General features: G+C 47.3%; 1 protein-coding gene across 1 annotated transcript in view; it reads left to right on the top strand.

Annotated features, from left to right (window-relative positions):
- LOC118217950 (zinc transporter 6-like) overlaps window positions 1–19,094 on the top strand; it is a 42,232-nt gene that overhangs the window by 1,919 nt on the left and 21,219 nt on the right. The window contains exons 3-6 of the mRNA XM_035400206.1: window positions 3,901–3,987; window positions 7,327–7,411; window positions 18,042–18,084; window positions 18,504–18,569. Of these exons, the coding sequence (XP_035256097.1) occupies window positions 3,901–3,987; window positions 7,327–7,411; window positions 18,042–18,084; window positions 18,504–18,569 (281 nt within the window). The remainder of the gene's footprint in view (window positions 1–3,900; window positions 3,988–7,326; window positions 7,412–18,041; window positions 18,085–18,503; window positions 18,570–19,094) is intronic.

The following is a 19,094-nucleotide window of genomic DNA, read 5'->3' as shown; positions in this document are numbered from 1 at the left end:
CTGCAGTTGGTTATCTGAGCACTGAATGCATTTGTTGGGACCACTCTGAGTCCAAAAGTATTTTTGTAAATTTTTGTAGAGCAAATGCATTTCTGTAAACACTTCTCTCTACCGCACAGCAAGCCAAAAATGTAGAACAAAGCCTTTGAGGTAATCTGCAAACCTTTGTTGTTATTATTGTTATAACTCATAATCAAGAAATGTAAGAATTATGTTTTGCTGCGTGAAACTCCTGAAAAGCATGGTATTGTTTATTTCACTGCTCACCTCTAGATGGCAGTATTGTACAAATTGACAGTTGTGTGAGATGGACCCGCTACTCATGAATGCATATGTGAGCAGGAGGCGGTATCTGAACACTAAATATATTTGTTTGGACCAATCGCAGCCCAGAATTAGGGAAATCAGAAAATGGATGGAACCTTCTATTTACTGTGATTTGGTCGAGTTCTGTCACAATTTCATGCATCAGTCAATTGTTAGACTATATTTGTAGTGTCATTTCAGTAAAATAGCTGCAAGGCACAAGTTTAAGTGTTTTTTAGAAGAAATAAAGAGATGGGATACCCAAGTGGGCTGAGAGGATGCTGTAATGTTATGCCCTATTTCTGGAAAAGGCCGTCAAGAACACTGCTGCCAAATAATGGAAATATGTATAAAATAATGAAGACTTGTAGTATTGATGGATGGAGAATTAATGTATAGTTCCATGTATAGTGCTGAAAAAGCAAAAATAAAAAACAAAACAAGGGAGCTGACCTGTCCTGTAGCGACATTCAGGTGTGTACAGAACATTTTGACTTCAGCTTATCAACAATCCCAGTTCAAAGGTGGCTGTGTTATATTTCTGAAACCATTAGCCATAGCGTCCTGTTCTCTTCTCATGGCAAACTGCTGAAGCTAAGCAGGTGTGTGTGTGTGTCTGTGTGTGGATAGTGCTTGGGAAAACGAAGTTACTTATGGAACAGATGTTGGTTGTACCGGCAGGGGGCGCTCTTCCCTCTCAACTGAATAATAGTCCAGCGCATGAGCACTGTGCTGTAGATGCTGTCGTCCTTCGGATGAGATGTTAACTAAAGTCCCGACTCGACTACAGTCATTGCAGAGTCTGTAACACCTACCGAAAGATTAACCCTGGCGTCCTAGCCAAATTTCCTGGGTACCTAATCACCCCCGACACCTGATTGGCTGTACGATGGCCAGGGGTCTCCCGTCCCACAGTGTTCACTGTTTGATAATGGGCCGTCTGTGAGCGCACAGCTGTTGTTATTCTTTCTGTGCCTGTTGTTGTTGTTGTTGTTTAAAGTAATTTAAATAAGATCTGTGATTGTCTTTGATTGGATTAGCCATCAGGGCCAACTGTAAGCCCATCAGCAGCGGGCGCGCCCCACGAAAGCACGGATCTGCGTTCTGGGGCCGGGACTCGCTGTTGGAGAACGCTTCAAAAACGACAGCCTGGGTCCTGTGGATCGGTCACTTTTTCTGGCTGGAAATTTAGGACTTCGCTCCCATGGGGACGCACATTTTTTGTGCGGTGATATTTTAACACGGCGGTGCCCAATCGTGTGCCGTGGAGGGCCGAGAGTACGCAGCAGGCTTTCATTACAGCCAATCGCTACGCCTGCTGATTTCACTAGTTAGTTCCCTCTTCTCTGGTTAAAGGTGTGTCAGTCAGTTAGTGAAATGAGCAGGCGTAGTGATTGGTTGGAATGAAAGCCTGCGTACTCCCGGCCCTCCCTTGCACGTGATTGGGTGCCTCTGTTTTAGCACTTCGCTTCCCTCCTGAATGAGGCCTCTGTGTGAGCCGTTTGTCACGTGCGCTACCGAGAGGAAGAGACCGCAGGCCTTTGCCATAGGAAAGTAAAAAGAGACGGTTAATGGACTAGAAGGGCTTTCCCAAGCAAAGCAGACCACCGTGCCACAGAACCAAACAGCTCTGTGCACTAGAGAGTATGTGAGATTTAGAAACAGTGAGGCAGCTCCTCAGGCAAAACATATCCAACAGGGCTGCTCTGTATGTACTGACAGGGCTGTGTTCTCAGCACCATGCCCCCTAGAGGATGCCGGTGGAACAGCAAAGCATGAACATATGCTGTGAGCAGGAAAGGAAATATTCTCTGCAGACACTGGAGGCGGTCTCTAAAGGCTTCTTTGGTATACTTATCTTCCTGTTTGGAGTGCTGAAAGATAACATTAGATTAACCTAAGTGTGCAAGGATTACATGGTGGCAGACAGCGTAGTGGTTAGGGAACCAGTAACCAGGGAACCAGAGTGATGGTTCGGGAACCAGTAACCAGGGAACCACAGTGATGGTTATGGAACCAGTAACCAGGGAACCAGAGTAATGGTTAGGGAACCAGTAACCAGGGTACCAGAGTACTGGTTAGGGAACCAATAACCAGGGAACCAATAAAAGCAGTTCAGAAGTTGCCAAGGTGTTAACGAAGCTCTCTTCTTCATGATATTCATGCAAATGTACTGAAACTAAAGCCATCTCGGGCCTTTAAATCAATACAAAGACAATAAGCATAGAATAAAACAGAACAGTGGAAACGCCCACATAAGCTTTGTTCCCCCCCTCTGTTTAGTTGAGTGGTGTGACAGTGGAGCCAGCACAATGCTAAAACATGCTTCTCTTTCTTGGCTTGTTGTTAATATTTAAATCCATGTGTTGTGACACGGTTAAGTGCTTTACATTGCTGTGTGTAAGCACACTAATTAAAACATGGTGTGTACTGTTCTCATGCGAAATGGATAATATAGGAGTGAGCGTATAGTCTTCCAGTCTAGATGCCTGCCTATCCTGCCTTTGTTTTCTGTGTATTTTATTGTCTTTTCAGTTTGTTTGTTTGTTTGTTTGTTTTTTTACTCAACTGAGAAACTTGCTGCGTTTTTTCATTTCCATGGCTTTTTATCAGTTCTAGTATTATCCCTTAAATGTAATCATATGTTTTGATTGATTACGGAATTGTGGAAATATGAGTGATGGAAAACAAGCGTTTCCATAATTGCATTGATAGCCCATTATCTTAACCGGCTGAGAAGCTTTCAAAGCAGTTTGAACTTAAATTCGTAGAACCTACCGGAAAGTGTTCTCCGTGCAGGAGTCTGCTGGTGTACACAGATCAGCCACAAAGGAGCTCCTTTGGCTGGATTGCACGGGATTGATTTTAAATTGATGGATTTTCTTTGACATTCTACCCTACAAAATCCATGTGAAGTGTACTGTAGGTATCAGTGTTATTCATATGATATGGAGCTTATCGAGCATGACCATGTTTTTTGAAAAGGAGAGGTAAGCTGACGTTCCATCGTAGCTTGCACAGGCAATCAATTGGATGCTAGGACCCAGCTAGCATGGAGTAACTGTTAGTGGGATAAATTCGGATCACGCTTCTTGTGGATGCCGACTTCTTTGAAGACCCTGTGCAATGAAGGTTTTTTAATAGTTAAAATATAGTAGTTTAATTATAGTGCTTGTATAAGCACCTGTTATGCTCTTGAGAATTTGAATTAGTTTTCTCCCCGAAAGAAAAAAGTTATTACGACTGAACTGCCTACTGCTGAAGGATTTGCTATTGGTTGTTGACATCCTTGTTGCTGACATCATCAACAAGGCAATTTACATTAAAAAAATGTTTTCTCCACCAATAAGCGGCAAAGGAAAACTAGTTGATTGTATGAATATGTATGAATGTTTACCATTGCCATGCCAGCTACTATATTGCTCTTTATGCAAGCTGTGCAATACAAGTAGCATAGTTTGTGTAAACATCTGTGGAAGTGTTTGCCCTTTTACTTTCATCTTTTACCTCTTATAAGACTTATGTTAGTGCAGTGAAGTCATGAAGCTTGTGAAATTGTTGCTTAAGTTCACAACAGTGTTAAATTTTTTGCAGGGTACCATTCACCCGTTCCGGAAAACCCAGAGGTCTTTCTTCGGGAAATTCGCACAGGAATTCCTCCTGGTTGCTTCGGACAGACGGGTGAGTCAGCCTCGGAAATCCAAAGCTCGAAATCGACAAAGGGATACGCTGTGCGTTGCCATGGCGCCTAACACCATAATCCCCCCCTCCCCCCTCCCCTCCCCTCCCCCCCCGTCCCAGGGAGATGGCTGCCTGTCGCAGGTTGGGGGGGGGGGGGCGTGGGGGGGGATTACCATCCGCTTTAAAGTCAGACAGCTTTCATGTTTTGGGGACATTCTCATAGTGACATTTATTAATTGGTTTAAAGATTAAGCTGTTTTACTCATCTCTCGCCGTACAGCGGCCAAACAGAGAGTCCCGTTTAAGCTTTCGTCTTTGAGCAGTTTCCTAGAAGTCCCTCTCGTCTCGTCGGTGAATAAATCGCCTTGAACGGGTGGGATTTGTTCCCCGCCCAGGAGCGGAGGGTGCCCTGTGGCGCTCTGTGGAGTTAGCCCACGGTGTGGTCTGAGTTGTGATGGAATTGTGGATTACCGAAGCACACATGCATGTAGGGTCATGTGTAATCCACTTTTGGCCCACACCAGTGTCCTGCTTAGACAAACAAACTGGGATGGGATTACACATCGCATAGATTAAAGAGCAAGAGAAATTCAAGGGCAAACATTGATTTGAAAAAGAAAATGTATTTGCTCCCAACACATAATGGCAGAACTGGAAAAATAACCTTCAGCTTTGTCTGGGTTTTTTTTTTATTGTTCAGGCATCCCGTTCAGTCTTTTCCATTTACAGGCATTGCTTCTGGCACCAAAATTTGGAACCCTGGGCTTGCCAGCTAGACGTTTCCGTTAGCAACATTAGAACCTCTGAGATCCAAAGACAAGGACTGATTGGTCATCCAGGGAACAGGGATATGAAACAGGAAGTTGTATAAGCAGTAACCTGCAAAAATAGTGAACTTGAAACTTTGCAGTTCCCATTGATAAACAAACATACAATACAGTACTGTGAAAATTAAGCGAAAGGGGGTGTCTTACCACTGTTGCTAAGGTAGCAAAGTGGGACCGTAAACAGTGTTTGAAACATTGAGTGGCCGAAGATAGCTGGTCACTGGAAAGGAGATCATTTAGGAAGCCGATATGGGGGGGGGGGGGGGTATTGTATTGTGATTGTGATTACAATGAGTTTGATTATTTGTTATTAGCTTACACTTAAACACGGTAACTTGAGGATAATGGCTACGAAATGAGCGGATCTCATTTCAAACATAAGGCCATTATAATTTAAGCATACGAGTCTAATCAATAAAGGATTCAAATTCTTAGAATGGGTGTGTTTTCTCATCACCAGTTATGAACAGCGACTTCTGTATCCAGTGTGTTCGAGTCTTGTGCATTTCAGTTCTCATGAATGTGTTCTCTTGTGCATTTGTAAAACATCCACTGTCAAGGTTTTTTGGTAATGAATAGGTTCATAGATAATGGATGCTTCCATCGGTGAAATGGTTTTATGTTCACATTGAAGTCTTGTATTCCTGCCACTAAATTGTCCCCACAGGTGTAGAAGCTAATTAGGGTCTAAACACCAATCAGAGCCTTTGTCTGCAGGTAGGCTATTAATGAGCGTGAAGTCATGCGCGTTTTGGATATGCCCCACAGCCCAGAGGCTTCCGGAAGCATCTGCTAGCCAGTGCGCGGCGGCGTGACATTGCCGAGGTCAGCCCAGAAAAGCACTGGGCCGAGTCGAAGGCTCGGCTGGGGGTGGGGGGGGGGGGGGGGGGAGCGTTGCCCTGACTGTACAACCCCCCCCCCCCACCCCTCCTGATTATCTGTGCTTGTCTTCTGGCAGGGACACATCAATACCCTGCCCTAGAGCCAGTTGGGGTTAGGTTAGGTCAGGTCATAGCCCTGTACTCCAGTATCCCAGAATCCCCCAGTGCCGCAGCTGCATCTGCCGACCCTAGGGAACTCTGCACTGATCTTCTGGGGAAAACTGGGACAGGAGGATGAATTCGAAACTGTTGCTTTGTTGCTCATATGAATCAGCTGAATGCACTGCTCTGCTATTCAAGCCACTCTAGATAAGAGCACACGCTAAATTAGCGTGACGTAAAATACTGAAGCTCAAAATGCCTGGAATCACAGTTGTGCACACAACAGCTGTTTTGTTGGACCCAGAAAACCGACTTGGGTCGGTGTTAACTAATGGGGGCTAACATGCTAAATATCTGACTGTGAACCCATGTGGTAAACCTGAGCATGCTCACCTGTAGCGAGATGACTTAATGGAAATTGACACACTGTCAAACTAGGCCACACCACCCTGGATCAACGGCCCTGATGAGGAACTCTTTGGAAACGGCCTTACCCACAAATTCTATCCCGCCTTGTATGCGGTTATTGGTACGTGTGTCGTGGTTACCGTTCGGCTTCCAGAACCTTCTGTCTATCTTTACGCCAGCAAGAGAAGGGCGCGGGTGGCTGAGCGTGTGCTCCCATCTGTGGAGTGGGAGATGCCCAGTCCCCCAACTGCCTTCTCATCAGGGCGTCGGGACCTCTGCACTCCACCCAGATGCCCCGCCCAGCCCGACTCGACCCGACCCAGCCTGAAATTTGGCAGCACCTACCCCCCACCCCCCCCACAGCCTGGGTGCCAATGTAGCATGACAGTTAGGGAACTGGGTTCCTGACTGAAAGGCCAGAGGTTCAGACCCCAGGTGGAGCAGCTCGACTTTAGCAAGCTACTTGCTCTGAATGGCTTCAGCCGTGTAAATGGACAGCAGTTGACAAGGGTGTTTTCCTTATGGAAAAAATACCAAATGCCACTGAGAGACTGCAGTAAGCTACCCACACATATTTAGCACTGACAAGGCCACATAAAATACCTGTACACCCCCTATTTCTTGTGACTCAGTTCACCCCTCCTCTTCTCCAGACACCCTCTGCATGGGTTCACACACATTTTAACAGCTCTGTCAAACCGACTTTTTTTCCAGTACCGCCGGCCCCGCCGGTTCCTGTCATAACATTACTCACCACAGTAATGGTGTATTTTACAGTACTGCAGGTACCGTGGCTAGCCGGGATATGAGATGACAGGTACCAGTAGTGGGTCTGCAGCGGCTGTGTGCTAGCCACTTCTCTCTTTTTAACGGTTAATGAGGTACGAGGAGGGGACACTTATGTCCCTCAGCTCCTGTTGTAGGGGCCATTGTCACCTGTCATTTAGGGGTTTCAAGAAGGTAAGGCTGCAGAAAAGTACATGTTTATGTTTGGATCATCACACAAGTTATTTCACAAGCATTGAAAAATGTGCTTGGCTGAAAGGTGTTGGCTCACCTAATGAATGTCAATAATAGCCCTGATTTGAAACATGTCTTTGTGTGTGTGTGTATGTTTCCAGTCCTGGAAGATTCTGCTGTTCGGAGGTCTCAACATCATCTGTATCGGCTGCCTCCTAATGTGGGGAAAGTCCACCAACAGCATGGGTGAGTACCTGTCCACAGAGTGAGTGCTCTGGGGTGAGTACCTGTCCCTGGGGTGAGTGCTCTGGGGTGAGTACCTGTCCCTGGGGTGAGTGCTCTGGGGTGAGTACCTGTCCACAGGGTGAGTGCACTGGGGTGAGTACCTGTCCCTGGGGTGAGTGCTCTGGGATGAGTACCTGTCCTTGGGGCGAGTGCTCTGGGGTGAGTACCTGTCCCAGGGGTGAGTGCTCTGGGGTGAGTACCTGTCCCTGGGGTGAGTTGCCTGTGGTGAGTACCTGTCCCTGGTGTGAGTGGCCATCTCCAGGCTGTCTGTCTGTCTCTGAGGTCAAGTGCCTGTTTCTGGGATGAGTCTGTATCCCTTAGGTGAGTGAGTAGGGCTTGATTCTTATTCTGTCAGAAGATGTGTGTAGTGTTTAGTCTGACTAGTAGTGGGAATTCATTGGGGTTGGTGTTAAACTGTTCTGTAAATGCAGGAACCAGGCCCTTCTGAATTCCACACATTACGTCTCTGGGTAAACATTCCTCATGTATCAAAAAATTTCACTTGAATTGTGATGAGCAAGCCATCTGAAGTTAGCTACAGCTTGCTTCTCTCTGGGTATAGGGCCGCTGGTCACCGGACGCACAATGCATCCGGCTGACCCCCCTCCCCCCACCCCACTGCCCCACCGCCTTTCAAAATGGTATTAAGCACAGGTTAAGCACAGGTTGATTGTTTAGTCTAATGACCGACCACCACGTTAAATCCTTTTACCGCTAATCCTTTGAAAATCAGCTCACCGCAGAAAAAAAAAAGAGAGAAAAAAAAAAAAAAAAACCATTTGCAGAACCCGCCACGGGTTTTGTCACAGGCAGGAAAGAGAATACGCCGCGTATTGACCAGCGGTGCCGGATGCAGAACGCGAGGCGCGAGTCGATACCGGCCGCGGTCGGGCGGGCGGGCGGGCGGGCGAACGCCGAGGTTCGAGCTCAGGCCTGACATTGCTCAGAGCTGGAGGGCGGCGGACTCCGGAGAGCCGGAAAGAGCTGGAACCCTGCCCGTCTGGTGTTTAGCAACACGGGAACAAACACGGGGCTAATGTTTGGACGCCCGGGGAAAGAAGATCCCCCGTCGGCTTTCACCCTCTGCTGAAGGCCACGGACCGCGCGCTTCGTCCGCCCGTCAGCTGATCCGTCGGGACGCCCGCGGTGTTACTGGAATATGGCGGCTTTGTGGCGTTTCCTGTTGCCGGAGAAACGGCAGCTTGTCTGCTGTCGCTTTCCTGCGGTTAGCGTGAGACGCGTTTAATATGAATTACCCCAGGGGGGGCTTGAGTACAGCTGAACTGTTACATGCAATAGTAATGGACAAGCTTTAGCTTATATAGCGCCCGTAGCGTATATTACAAGCCTTAGCTTATATAGCGCCCTTAGCGTATATTACATGCCTTAGCGAGCATAATTAACCTCAGCTTTTATAACAATCCTCAGTATATATAACAGTCCTCAGCATGTATAAAAAAGCTCAGCAAGTATAACCTCACTATCTCTACCTCACCATGTGCAAAATAACCTCAGCATGTCTTAAACCTCAGTGTGTAGAACAAGCCTCAGTGTGTCTAACTGGGTTCAGCAGGTCTAACAAACCTCAGCACATGTAATACACCTCAGCATGTATAAAAACCCTCAGCAATTATAACATACCCTCAGCGTGTGTAAGCCTCAGCACATATTGATAAACCTCAGGGTGTATTATAAGCCTCAGCACATATAATAAATCTCAGTGTGTATAATAAGCTTCGGCACAAATTGATAAACCTCAGTGTGTAGAATAAGCCTCAGCACATATTGATAAACCTCAGCGTGTATAATAAATCTCAGCACATATAATAAACCTCAGCGTGTATAATAAGCCTCAGCACATATAATAAACCTCAGTGTGTATGCCCACTCCTGGGCCTTTTCGTTTACGTAGTGGGTCAGAAAGGAGGCAGGTGACCTTGCGGTGAACCATGAAGTCAGAGCCAGGCTGTGCCGTTGTGCACAATAACCATTAAGTGGGAAATCTGGACGCACACTCGCTTAGGTTCATTGTCAAGTGAGGTTTCCGTCTCAATGACGCTGCACAAAATGCACCCGGTTCCCCTTCGCGTCTCTCTTTCCCTGCTGCGTTTGTGTAGGATAACCTGATAATTTCATTTTTTATTTCTATTCTTTTTTTTGTACCGTGTCATTTTAGCGAAGCATATCAATTAGGGTTCTGCAAAGATAAACATTCAGCGGAAAGGCGATCAGTCTTTTTCGGAGCAGGTAAGCTCTCCAAGCGGTGTTCTGTGGCCTGTAAAAAAATCTAAAATGGATGAGTCCACAGGATTCGGTTTGGTGCTGTCAGCTCCCCGAGATCAAATTTTGCAGCGGACGGACGGTTGTATTGAGTTGTGCGCCGTTGCAGATGTAGGTGCTTTAACTTGATACGCGCATTTCTCATTCATCAACACTTCTTTTAGCAAAATCAATGCGCTCCCTTGCTCTGAAGCAATCGTGCCGGTCATTAAAAAAAAAACACAGCGACAGCAAACTGAGTATTAAAGCGCAAACCAACTCCAGGGTCTCTTGTTGAGAATTTCTTTACCCGTGCAAGTGGAATTGGGGTCCGTTTTCTAGATTTCATTGTTAGATATCTGTCTTCCAGCCGCTGCGACTCCACATTTTAACAGTTTGTTTACCATATCACAGATATTAAGGCACATGTAGATTATATCCCTGTCAGAACCATAAAGGGCTTTTCTTAAGCGCCTTTAATATCCCAGTTGAATTCTAGGAAATTTCCCCCGCTGTAGGAACATATCGAGCGTCGGTTGGTGATGAAGGACTAGTCTGCGGTTACCCCGTCAGCGACCGGCACGCTATCCCTCCGTTACTACTAAAAAAATTCACATTCACCTTTGACCTATTAAACGCGCGGAGGTTAGCGAAAGGTCGGACCCGGACATCCTGTTCCATACACTTAGCTTCAGTTGTGTAAACAGCAGACTGTCATCGCTTAGCGACGAGGACGGCCCGCCCCCCACTACTGTATGGAGGCAGCCGCAGTGGCCGTCCCCGGGGGTGGGGGGCGGGGGAGCTGTGCGGTGGGATGTCCCCTTCGCTCTGGAGTGAAGCCGATTGGATTTTTCGGCGCGTGCAGCGCCTGTTCCAATCTCTCGTTTGGAATCCAAGGCGAAGCCAGCAAGTGACTGCGGAGCAACCACATTTCTGCTTGGTAGCATCCGTGTGAAGGATGCTCCTTTAAATCATCACCCAGTTCACGGCGAAGTGGTTTGCAATTGCCTTCATAGTTCCAAATGACGGTCCACTGTCCTTATTCAGCACGTATTTCAGTCTCTCTGCGTGTGCATGTGTTTTCATGAGCTTATGACCAATTGCTTTCCTTGGGAGTTTCAGGGAACGCCTTCAAGATCCACCCAGACCCACAGGACTGTTTGTGCCCTGAGCCGGTTTGTCATCCAGCTAACAACAGTAGCTGCTTGTGAACGTACGTGCAGTCGCCCGTACTGAATTTGAAAATGAAACGAGCAGAATGCTGTTGTGCAACACGGCTTTCGCACGTTTTACTAATCGTTCTCAACCTAATTGGTCGGTCGGAGGAGCAGATTGCGATGTTTCCGTTCACACGGCGGAACACTCCGGATCTCCCGCCCCGGAGCGGGGGGATTTCAGCCGGGGCTTGAGCGCGGTGACGTCAGAGCGCGGCGTCGCGGCCCCGGCGGCACGCGGCGTACCGCACGTGCCCTACATTCGCTGGCACGGTCGCGGCTCGCCCCTCCGTCCTCCTACGCTAAGCTACTTTCGAGGCACGGCGTGTGTACTCCAGCGGAAAAGGCCTTGGGCGCACGTGACCGCTTCCTGTTGTGCGCGGGGGCGAAGGTCTCTCCCGGGATCTCCCGAGCGCTGCCGGCAGATGCCCGTACCGCCGCACGGCGCCCGCGTTGAGGCTCTGCGGCGCTGCAGCTGTGCCGATACATGGCGCTTTATCAGACCGGATTTACTGCTATCCGCCAGTATAAAACATCTTGTCTCTTCAGCACAATGCGGTGGTTAAACCGTATTTATCCCGCGTGATTCTGCTTTTACCAGACTGAGGGAATCTCTTTGCCAGGGGGGGGTGGGTGTTGGAATAGAATATAATAGTATTCTGTATTGTCAGTTTTATATATATATACATAGACAAGGGAAATGGTAGTTCCCCTTTGGCTTAACAATGTGAAAAGAACAATCATACATTATGTAGATCACGGCTGCCCAACCCTGTTCTATCCTGTAGGTTTTCATTTCAACCCTAATTTGGCATGCCTGATTCTAATAATTAGCAGCCCAATGACATGTCTAGCTGTTGAATGAGGTGTGTTTTGTTAGGGTTGGAGTGAAAACCTACAGGATGGTTGATCTCCAGGAACAGGAGCATCCCTGCTGCAGATCAGCAGACAACACTTAAACATAACATTGGGTGCAGTACATGTTCCTGCCAGCATCCAAGCTCCCCACTAGTCCAGATTGACAGTCCAGGCTTTTGGAAGGTGGGGAGTTTTTGGCCCTCCCTCCCTCTTAATGAGCGCCATTTAGGAAGAGGAGCTGTCCCGCCCGGCCCAGGACCCCGCCATGCATGGCTGGGGACCCCGTAGCGCACGGCGACTCCACAGTCTGGGGCTCTGGAACGTTCCGGTGTCTGCCTCCCCCAGTCGCTCAGCTGAGAGAAGCCAAGCGAAAGGAGGTCAAACACGCCCCACCCCGCAGGCCCCCCCGCAGCCCTCCCCAAACGCAGGCCCCGGTCACATGACCGCTCAGCACCGCACAGGAGGAGGGGGTGTAACCACCACCCCCCCTCAGCCCTTCGCTCCTATTAGCCTCTTATGTCTGTGTTTTCCTTTCAATAAGGTGCGTGGTCTCTTTAGCCAGTCAGACCACTTAAATCATGCACTATACTGAAACCAGTAGACACTACCGCTCCCCAGGACTAAGGTCTGACACCCCTGGTAAAGGCCCTCCCCTGTTTTTTCCCCCTCCAAGCTTTTCCTGGTGGTTGTGACTGGCATCTGGGGCATTTATGTGGATGTGATAACTGGCGTTTTCACGGGTTGCAGTAGGAGTTCATTGATTTTAATGATCTCTCTGCTGCACAGTGCTTAGTGCTAGGCTAGCTGGCTAACTTGCTCACACAAAACCATTGATTTTAATGATCTCTCGGCTGCACAGTGCTTAGTGCTAGGCTAGCTGGCTAACTTGTTCACTTGTACACAAAACCATTTGGATGGGGTTTGTTGTCACTCTCACAGTGCCCTCTGGGATACTAATGTTGGAGGGAAAAAAGAGAAACACTTCCTGGGTGTTCACTTCAGAGTGCTCTTTTGAAGGGGTTGTCTTTCAGTTCACCTCTTGGAATGACCCTTAAAATGGCTGCTATTAACTTCTGACTTTTGCAGGGACAAACATCTGGTTAAAAGCCTACATGTTTTATATGTTCCTCCTTTAGAAGATTGCATTTAGTATTTGAAAAATGTCATCATTGTATTTCTGACCTTAGCTACTACAGCAACTAGCTGGCAGTGCTTATGAATGCACAATGTAGCCAGCTAGCCTATATGACGCCCAGGAATATTTGAATAATCAATTGTAGATGTGTAACATTAGCCATCTAACTAGATAGCTACCCGGCTTATGAATCATGAAAATAAATGCTCAGCTAATGCATGACCAATTGGTAACCTTGGGGAACGTAACATAAATAATATTTGTATGGGATCTATCGATCTGTTGTTCGAAGGGAAACCTTGTGTTCAGGCATTATGGCACGGCCGAGCGCGCTCGGATAAATTGCACCGAGCGAGCCTGCCATTCTAAAACTTTCGCGTAGCTGTGTGTACAGCAGCGGAAAGGTCCTTCAGCTCAGCGAGAGCCGGGGCGGTGACCTCATCCTGAGCGGACGCATTAGCGAGTGTCATGTATGGGTTTCCTGGGGGGCCTGTCGTCTTCGTGTTTTCATCGCTGTCAGGCCACTTAAAGTGTAGGGTTCTCCCCGCCATCTGCTTTTCAGGGCCCCGTCTGTTTTTCCCGCTTTCCTCAGAAGAGCGCCGTTCCTGATCGCTGTCGAGATCCGCAGCTATTGAATTTTCCCCCCCCTCCCCTTGTTGTCTCCGGCCGGGGGGGAAAGCTCTTTTGAATTTGTGGTTTCGTTCCGGTTTCTGTCGGTTTTCCCTGCCGATAAGTGCGACTGTAACATGAGTGCTGGGCCACTGGTTTGTGAGGAAACTTTGAGGAAATCTTTGAACCCGAGCTGCAGGATGACTGTGCCTGTTTTATAGGCGTACAGAAGCGTATACATGTGGTCTACGCAGTGGGGTTCTGGATAAGGAATGTGTCAGAGGACAATGCAAATTAAATAATCAAAATAATCTGGAAAACTGGCTGCCCCTTCTTATTCAGCTCCTGGGTTATTTGAGATAATCAGGGTGGAAGATATTTTGACACTTGGGATCATGTAAAGGATCTGTATATTTTGTGCTTGATTTGTTGTGCTTGAATACCAGCTGAGTGATCTATATGCTCATTCCTGCTAGCGGACATCTAGCGAATTAAAGATTGTATTACATAATGCTGTTATAGTGTTATGTCGTTTGTGCCCTTAATGCATTTATTGCTCTTAACTGTTTGTTCAAATGTGTGCTTGCGAACATAATCACTGCTGGCACACAGTTTTTCTCAGGATTTTAAAATTAATATCAGTGCTAATCCCAGCTGTTGGTTTTGTCAACAGACATTAGCAGCATTTCATCAGTGAACTTGCACATTTTTTCCATGGACTCAAATGGACTCCATGATGCAGCCATATGATAATATAACGTTACCATATTCCCACGAGGACTGGAAACCCAGATTGGGGCGGCCATGTAAAAATATCTGCTCTACCATATGGACCTGGGGCATGGATAGCAACCCGGGGTGTCCTGTTTAACCTTTGTGACCTCTCCATATGACTTCTGTTCTGTTGCAATCAGGACTTATGTTCTTGGTTTTAATCCCAATAAATCTATATGTGTGTGTCTTGGGTATAATTTTTCTGATACACAGAGGCTGCAGACCTACGGCTAAGCCTCTTACGCTCCTGAACGTTTTCAAACACGACGGACAGCTTTGATGCCGTCGAAAAAGAAGAGACACCCGCATTCTCTGTGAACGGTGGGAACAGTAAGAATCAGTGGGCACACACTGTTCATACATTCGGCTGATGCTCAACATTCGTATAGTTGACATTTAAATACAGACGACCGCTTGTAGGTATTTCAATAATAACCAAGTTTGTGTCCTTCTCTTTCAGCTCCTTAGCAACCTTCTTGTTTTCATCAGCATTTATGGAATTTTATAAGGCTTAAAAACTGGGATGTGTGAACACCTCACCATCTCCATTGTAGGCAGATTTCTACATCTTTCTGAATTTAAGTAGGTCACATGGAAGGGTTAATTCAACCCTATTCATGTGTATTTTGCGTATTTAAGTATAACCACCTAGCCTTTTAGCTTCTATGGTAGTGCTATGTGAAGAACCTTCCAGGTTGTTGTTTGAATGCTGTAGGTTTGGGGGGTTCAGTGGGGTGGTGGTTCGGTCTGAGGCTCGGCAGCACCGGGCTGCGTCAGCCCGCCAAACGGCAGACGTAAACGGCGCGGCCGCGGTGGCGCGTAGCAGCCGGCTCGGGTGCCGTGTTGTGACAGTCCGCTGCGGTGGCCCACCTGCGGAGGACGCGCCCGGGGCGGAGGAGCGCACCATCCATCGCCGCGTCGAAAACGGCTCGCCGTCCCGCTAACGCCGGCGCGGGCCCTCGCGGCCCCACCCCGCCCCACCTCACCCCCGCCCCGCCCGGCCCACGCCGAGCGCTTCCTTTTATCGGCTCCGGTTTCCCCCGTCAGGTGCGCCTGTGTAGTCAGTCAATAAAGCTTTTAGTTTACATATGGAGCAATCTATCGTTCGGGGGCCTCTTTGTTTAATATGCCGCGTTGGCGGACACCGGAGCCGGGCCGGTCGATGGCTGTTTCGGCGCGGCCATGACAGCAGAGTGCTGCAGTTTGCAAATCAAACCCCCTTCCCTGAAACGGGAAAGCGGACCTGCGCCCCCGGGATCGAACGCTTCCTCATCGCTGTAATGGGTGCCGGCCTGTCCCGGGACAACCGAGGCGAAAGACGATCCCCCTCTGGATTAATAGCGAGGGGCGGGGCGGGGCGGGGGCGGGGGCGGGGGGGAGGGATGGGGGGGAGTTCCTTTTAACTTTGCTTATCCTGCTCATAACCAGCCAGCGGTTAATGCAAGCAATCCGTCCCTTGGGGGGGGGGGGGAAGTGGGGGGCTGGGGTGGGGTGGTAGAAGGAACCCATCGGCAGGGGCCAATCGAGCGGGGTTGTCTGTCCCACAGACAGCATTAAAAATTTATTTCCAAATCTGGTTTCATTTACCTTGGTTCTTTTGTCTTGATTGATCTGCTCTGTGTACATGCGCAAGTGGCCTTAAGCTGCTCGTCGTATGTTACAGCGTTTACACACTTTCCAGGGTCTCTTCCAGGGCCCTTCTCTTAATGTACAGCCGTGCTTATGTAATGTAATTCCACCTTCCCCAGCTACCCACCTTTGTTTCTGTTTTTCTTTTGTATGTCTGGTACGTTTCTGTTTCTTATGACGGGTGCTCATGCTCCTGCTTTGTGAGACGAGTGGGTTCAGTTATTCGCTGAGTGAAACAGAGGCTGTCCAGTAGGGATGGGCGGATTGATACCGAAGTATCGATACTTCCGATCCTGACGTTTCGCTTTTGAGAATCGATCCGCACTTAAAAATATCAATACCAAGTGTTTTCTTTAACTGGCAATTTTAATATTTCATTTTTTAATGAAATTGAATGGGCATCTGATCCCGAAATATAAATATTTCAACTGATCAATTGAAAAGATGTAGCAAATATGTAGTAAATAATTGTGTAGGGAGAGGAACTACTTCTCCTTACAACCCCTCCCTCTGCTCGCCGCACACAGGCGTGTGGAGAAATGCACCGTCACAAAGCCAATTACGAATATAAAAATATTATTATTTGAGATTTTATGTATATTGTTGATTTCACTTAGGCTAACGGTATTTGATTAGGCCTAATTGTCAGTTGGCCTAATGTGAAGAATCCTCAAAAGGGTAATTATGTAATTGAACATTCGATGTACGTTGTTGAACAATTGAACATGTATAACTGCTGTTAATAAACAAAACCAAGAGAAAGGTCTGATCTTTGGTTGTTCATTTAATACTAATGCAAAGGCTTTCAATTACAATTTTTTGTTGTCTAAACTTACCAATTTTCACTGTAGAAATTGCATAAATTTCCCTTTTTTTGTGCGCGCAAAAATTCTTTTAATAACATCGGTATCGGTATTGGTATCGGAATGCAAACCTTGGTATTACTCGGTATCAGAATCAAAAGGACATCAGTGGTGTCGCCCCACCCTACTGCCCAAGCCCCGCCCCTTTCTCATCACACTAACCCATTCGTCTCGTTTTTTTTTTCTTTTTTTTCTGTTGCCGTAAGGCGTTTCATTCAGGCTTTTGCGTATGTGCGGCACGAGCAGCGCGACAGAGCAGACAGCGATCAGGAGCTCCGAGCAGCGCTTCCCCCCCTGATGGATCACATCAGCAGAGTTGATTAAACATCAGCGGAGTTGATTAAATATGTCAAGATGATGTGTGAAAACACAATTATGCCTCCGTGCAAATCTTGCTTAATCTGCTCTAAAGCGCATCCAGCTTACACAAAGCGGGTTTCGCCCGCCGGGGCCCGGACGGCGAATTACCGTAATCTCCGTGTTAGCAGCGCCTCGAAAATGTCCTGCGGCAAGCCTTTGCACTCCTGGCTGCCTGGAAACGGGACACTGTGCTGCGGAAGCAGACTCAGCCCTATCACATGACTGCAAGCCCTATCACATGACTGCAAGCCCTATCACATGACCGCGAGCCCAAACCGCAGGTCATCCCACACAATCAGCACGGTCACAGCGGCCATTTCATTTTTGTGGAAAATAGACACGCCGGCTTGGCTACAACGTTAGCTTAAGCCTCTGCGGCCCGGGTGGAACACTGCCGACGTTAAGCAGAAATGTGCTGTCTTAACGTGTGATACGTGATCACAAAACTGAACATTCTAATCCTGATGTGACAATCACTGCTGGTAATTGAAAGCAACATAGTTCTAGAACACTGTACTCTTCAAAGGGTTAAAGCAATGTAAATTATTTGCATATTTAGTTTAGGTAATAAGGCCAAAATGCATTCTCTGTATTTTGTGTCTGTGTACCAACATGGATAGGACATCAGTGTCGACTGCAATTATTACAATGTGAATTGTACCGTGTGTGCATTCCAATGGGTTTTGGGCATATGCTCTCAGAAATATTTGCTTCAGACATTTATAAAAATATTTTAAGTCAAAGGCATTGTTTAAAGTTCATTAAGTAGTTTGTGTCTTTAGTATTGTTAAATGACAGTGAAACTTATGTCATATGCTACAGTATAGAGAGTGTGTTTTATTTTTCATACTGGTTATTGGTAATCGACACCAGTTTCCTTTTTATTTCAGCCTTAACAGCATACAGCTACCTCACCATCTTCGACCTCTTCAGGTGAGGGGATACTGTGTCTTTTTTGGGGGGGGGGAGGGGGGGGTCATTGCTCTTTCCATTGTAAGCAATAATAATGATCACCCATATTTATATCGGGTGTTTCATACAAGTCATTTGCAGCCCAAATACTTTGCAGAAAGCAAAAGAAATGCGAAAAAGATTTTACTGTAAGAAAACTATACAAAAAAATAGAAAACGAAAATGAGTCAAAATGGCTTAACAGGAAAATTGTAAACAAATAAAAGCAAAATGAATAAAAAACAAGAATAAAAAAGCTAAAATGAGAAGCAGTGAAAGCAAACCCAGATGAAGGGAAAGCATGTAATGTAAAGAGATGCCCTTTGCTGTTGGTGTTTTTAATAGCAGAGTAGTATTATGTGCACGAGCTGACTGCTGACCCATTGGTTTGTGTCCCCCAGCCTGATCACGTGCCTTATTAGCTCCTGGGCGACCATGAAGAAGCCCACCGCTGCCTACTCTTTCGGGTGAGTCCCGCCCCCTTACCCGCCATCTGCCCTATCAGGTGAGTCCCGCCCCCTTACCCGCAATCTGCCCTATTAGGTCAATTTTGTCCACTTGCCCTTGCTTTCACCCTTTCACCCACCTACATGGGTCAATCCCTCCCCCCTCACCCTTGCTGTTCTCATTCGGGTTGGTCCCGACCTTCCCGCCCCTTGCTTTGGTGGTGGTCCATGCGAGAGAAAGGACAGGCAGTCAGTCAGGGCCTGATTACATTTAAATGTGCTGTATTGAGCTCACTACTGCGCTAGTCACCCCCCCCCCCCCCATACCTGTTTAAACGCATGTGGTGAGGTGCCCACTGTGGGGTTGTACATGTTTACTGCATCTGTGCTCCAAAAATCATGGAATTAATAAGACTGGATGTTTCTATAGCACTTGAAAGATGCTGCAGAATTCTCTTCCACATTATTGCTGTGGCTTGACTTGGTCACTCGCAGGGCTGTTATTACACGTGCATACAGTGCAGATTTTAGGGGAATATGCGGCAA

This window comes from Anguilla anguilla, chromosome 18 (assembly GCF_013347855.1).
Source record: "Anguilla anguilla isolate fAngAng1 chromosome 18, fAngAng1.pri, whole genome shotgun sequence".
Lineage (NCBI taxonomy): Eukaryota > Metazoa > Chordata > Actinopteri > Anguilliformes > Anguillidae > Anguilla > Anguilla anguilla.
This window is presented reverse-complemented; position numbering and strand designations above follow the sequence as displayed.